The 4,725-nt window shown below is 43.0% G+C and overlaps 1 protein-coding gene across 3 annotated transcripts in view; it reads left to right on the forward strand.

Moving 5' to 3' along the window:
• The window catches only part of nf1 (neurofibromin 1), a 136,404-nt gene that overhangs the window by 100,440 nt on the left and 31,239 nt on the right, over window positions 1–4,725 (forward strand). For all 3 annotated transcript variants that reach the window (XM_015400359.1, XM_015400358.1, XM_015400361.1), the window contains 2 exons: window positions 3,303–3,496; window positions 3,584–3,724. In XM_015400359.1, the coding sequence (XP_015255845.1) occupies window positions 3,303–3,496; window positions 3,584–3,724 (335 nt within the window). The remainder of the gene's footprint in view (window positions 1–3,302; window positions 3,497–3,583; window positions 3,725–4,725) is intronic.

The following is a 4,725-nucleotide window of genomic DNA, read 5'->3' on the forward strand; positions in this document are numbered from 1 at the left end:
ACCGGAACTTACACACACACACCGGAACTTGGCGCGCCCCACCTGTCACGTCTCAATTCCCCACCAGTGGGTCGCGCCACACACTTTGAGAACCGCGGCTTTAGTGTGACGCCATCACACTCGGTTAGTGTTGATGATGCCACCAGTGCAACAGAAATTAAGAAAGTAAACAATGGAGAGCAACAAGTAAGGAAGCCTGGGTGTAGTCAGTGTGCCTTGTTGTTTCTCTCTATTATCTGTCTGAATCCCTCTCACCAGAGCTGCTCCATGTTTATTAAAGGAAAAAGAGTTGTTTAGCTCAGACGCAAATGCCGCAGTGTGTTGATGTCCGTACTTTGCATTCAATTCTGTCACATAATTTAAAGGGTCAACCAGGCTCTGGGTTTCCCACCCTGTGCCGAGGTGATTTTAATGCGGGTTGCTTGCTGGGCGTTCGACCCGGGTACACACGGATCAGTGAGCTGTTCCCACTACCACTAAAAGCCGATTGTTTTCAGGTTTAAACGGGTTTCTCAGCCAGTTGGAAGGGGGTACATGTCTCACAGCTGGTCTTGGAACACCTCGGCAGTCGGCTCTCCATCAGAGGAGCTGAAGGGCTGGGAGTCTCTCCTAAGGCTGCCGACCTCTCAACTGAATCCGGATTTAAACTGTTGCTGTTTTTTTTTTTTCCTCTTCATCAGATCTGTGTTTGATTATTCCACTTTATTCAAAAACTCTAAGAAAAAACTGTTGATTCTACAAAATGTTTTGGTTAAAATAGGAACATTTCGCCGCTCTTCTGTTATTTTATCTACACAAAAACAGTGCCTGTTTTATCTGAAAACGTTCTTTGATAAACGAGTGAGGTGTCTCAACTGGCATTGTGTCGTTGACTCTGCAGCAATCCCTCACATCGGGCATGCATGCAGAGAAAGTGGAGATAACAAAAACTCCCTTTTAACAGGAAGAAACCTCTAGTAGAACCAGGCTTTGTTTGAACAGCCTTCTGCAGGCTCGAGAAGACTGAAGCAGACGTACAAGAAGAGGCATTGATGGTTGCTACCTATGGAGCTAGTTTACCCTCCATAGATGGCTCGATCTAGGAAAGCAGTAGCTCAGCAAATGAGCTCTGAGTCGGTTTTCATGTTAAAAAGGATAAGACAGTCCTTAAACTTATACCTCTTTCCCACTGGCCGAAAAAAAAAACTTTTTAACCCGGAAACAATCGGCTTTTAGTGGCAGTACGAACAGCTCCCTGACGTGTGTCTAACCGGGTCAAACGACTCTGCGAGTGACCCGCATCAAAATTGCCTCGGCTCTGATCGGCATGTTGTGAGAACACCAGAGCCCAGTTGACCCACCGCATTACGTGACACCATTAAGCGCAAAGTACGGATCTAAACACAGCAGGCACACCAGTCTGCCTGATCTAAAGACCAAAACAAATCTGTTTACATTTAATAAACATGAATCAGCTCTGGTGAAAGGGATTCAGACAGATGAAAGACCTAATCAACAATGCTTATTGTCATGCCATATCTAGAAGGAACTATAGCAAAGTGGACAGACAGTTTTGCTTTGCTAGCTAAAACCCTTCAGATCAGAGAGGAAGTTGTGGGAAGAGAGACTAGGCTTTCAGTGACATTTGAAATCGATTTATTCTTTCAACAGTCACTGAAAAGGAAGGCTTACCACTTGGTCTCTGTTTCTCAGCTTTATTCTGGTGGAGAGATTGTGGGGCAGTTCTATGGAGCTCCAGCTGACCGCCCTCTCACTGCAACGGCAGCAAAGGCAGGTCTGTGGTCCTGTGTGGGAGTCTCATCTGGCTTTTTTGGGGTACTTGTCTCTTTAGTCTTGTCCAAGGAGGGTTCAGATAGACCTTCTGTTGGGTCATTGGTCACATTCATAGTTTTGGCCTTCTAGCAGTCATTTAGACCTGACAGATGCATCTATTTTACCTCAGAGTGAGGTCCCTAAGTACAGACACACCCATGCTCAGTAAAAGGGCGTAAGCCACTGAACGATTCTGTGGTTGTGGTTAAGCCAACATAGAGAAGTCCTTGACGGGAGCTTGTTTATTAATAGGCTAGACCAGTAACGGCTGATGGTGGAAGTCTTCTACAGTCGTATAAGTCATTAAGCAGTACTCCTCCTGCATCTGGAGCTACAGGCCAGGGACATCTCAGCTTTGATGCAGCGTGTTTGCATCAAAGCTGAGCATTTCTGCTCCGCTTGCTTGTCTGGAGTGTTGATCTTATCGTCATCTTCTAGGGTGACGGTGTCATGGTAGGGGTTTGTCCTTTGCATCCGAACATGTGCATGACCAGGTGATTCACTGAATGCAGGGTAAGGTGCTTTGATGTCCTCTGGAATTGATTAAACATTGGATTGCAGCCCCTTTTCCATCTTCCTCTATGTCCTTAGATGCAAGGAGGTCTTTTTTTGCATCATCTGTTTCCTCAAAGCATCATCCATGCCCCTCTATGTAGCCGTTGACAAAAACAAAGAACAACAACCTGCACGCAGTAACACCTGATTGTTATGAAATGGAGGCGAGCACCATTAAAAATGGAAAGGGACAGCATTACTTGCTCTTTTGTTTTCTATGTTGACAGAAAACCAATATCTGGAGTATCTAAACTTTATGAATTTTGTCTTTGAAGATTCTCAATCAAAATGTAGGTCTGTTATTTTTGCAGCAGACAGTGTTTGTTTCAAAAACATCAAAACTACCTCTGTAAATAAAGAATCTACTTTGGGTAACTATTCATTTAGAGTTGTAGTGACACCTGCTGGTTATTGTATTATTATACTCTAACAATATAATGTGAGGTTCTACATAGGGCAGAAACAATTAATTGTGATTAATCGATTATTGAAATAATAGTTAACTAATTTAGTAATGGATTAATCGTTAAATGTATTACAGAGACTCTAAAACATGCCTTTAGCTGACAGAGCAACCAACTTAGAACAGTAATTATATGGAAAAAAAAATTAAATATATAAACATTTTGCATTTGAGATCTGTCAATCTGCTCTATCCAGAACTCCTCAAGAGGAAGTTTTACCTAGTCTAATTTTGTTTTTAAAAAAAACCTTTGGCTATCTGATTATTAATTGATTAATTGAAAAAATAATCAACAGGTTACTTGATTTAAAGAATAGTAATTAGTTGCAGCCCTTTCTACAACATAACCAGATCTACTTGCTCAACAGGGTCAAAAGGGGCTAAAACGTCAAACTTGAGCAGAAATATCTGATCAATTAATGTTTTTATTTTCTGATTAAGTTAAACTGAAGTTTTTAATGTTTTGTTTTAGGTATCGAGCTCAAGCATCTCTGTCTGGAGTACATGACCCCCTGGCTTCTGAACCTGGTTCGATTCTGTAAACATAATGACGATGCCAAACGCCAGCGTGTCACAGCCATCCTGGACAAACTCATCACCATGACGATCAATGAGAAGCAGATGTATCCCTCCATCCAGGCTAAAATCTGGGGCAGCCTAGGCCAAGTGAGTCTTCAGCTCCCAGAAATGAAAAACCTTTTCTGGACTGAACCAAGGAGCCGTCTGTCTGTAACTCGTCTTTCTTGCCTGCAGATAACAGATCTGCTTGACGTGGTTCTGGACAGCTTTATAAAGACCAGCGCCACAGGAGGCCTCGGCTCCATCAAGGCCGAGGTCATGGCCGATACCGCTGTCGCTCTGGCTTCAGGGAACGTCAAGCTGGTGTCCAATAAGGTAAGAACCCCCCACGCCTCTCTTGTAAGGCAACAGCTATAGTTTCCTGTGTGCTGTCATCCCTCTGGAGCGTTTTCAGCCTTTTGCGTCTTCTAATATAAACTGCTGAAACCACAAAAAAAACACATCAGATCTCTGACTTCATTAGCAAATCGAATTATTCAAACCACAGATGTCTTAAGCCAAGTCCCAGAGGAAGTGAAATTGAAAAACTGATGCAGCAATGCTCCTCGGTAGCTCATATGGACCCAACCTGCTGGTTTGCAGGCAGATAGTGTTGGTCTAAGAAACGTGAAGGCCAGTCCATGGATTCGGTTTCTTCATCCTGCAGGAATCGGCTGCATATTCTTCCAACATGAAGCCAGCGTGGTGCAGGTCCTCACACCAACACTAACCCATCACCTAAACCATCAGTGACCACCTCAGCCTCTCCATATGGAGTGGATGAGGTCTATTCCCCCTGTGGCTCACTACTACCCAGACGCTATTCCTCACATTTTAAATTGAGAAATCGTCCTGGGTGGGAAGCGAAACGTCTTCAAACTTGGAAACAAAGTCCAGTGGATTGTTTTTTTTGGACAACTATGACCTGGATGACTGAGAATCTTTATCAACATGCTTGATTATAGAGGTTTACAAATCTGACAGAGGCTGTAATCAAAGCCCTACGGTGAGATTCTAGTGTTTAAACAGACATTAAGAGAAGGAAGTTGGTTTTATTTTATTAGTAGCCTGTAATAGCTTCCAGTGCAGAACCTGTAGGATCTGGAAACACTGGAAATCTTTGGAAGACTGATTAACTTTCAGCAAACTAGCTCATGACTTTCTGATAAAAAGAAGGCTTATTAAATTTCTCTTTATTGTCACATTGAGTCCAGTTTAAGCCTGGTCTAAGTTCCTGCTCTGTTGCCCGAATCATGAAACTTTGAACCCAGGAGACATTTGCCATCTTCAGCCATCCATTTAATACTCTTTTCTTTAATAGACCCTTCTTAAGATCC

This window comes from Cyprinodon variegatus, unplaced genomic scaffold (assembly GCF_000732505.1).
Source record: "Cyprinodon variegatus isolate N-32 unplaced genomic scaffold, C_variegatus-1.0 Scaffold1095, whole genome shotgun sequence".
NCBI classification, from domain to species: Eukaryota; Metazoa; Chordata; class Actinopteri; order Cyprinodontiformes; family Cyprinodontidae; genus Cyprinodon; species Cyprinodon variegatus.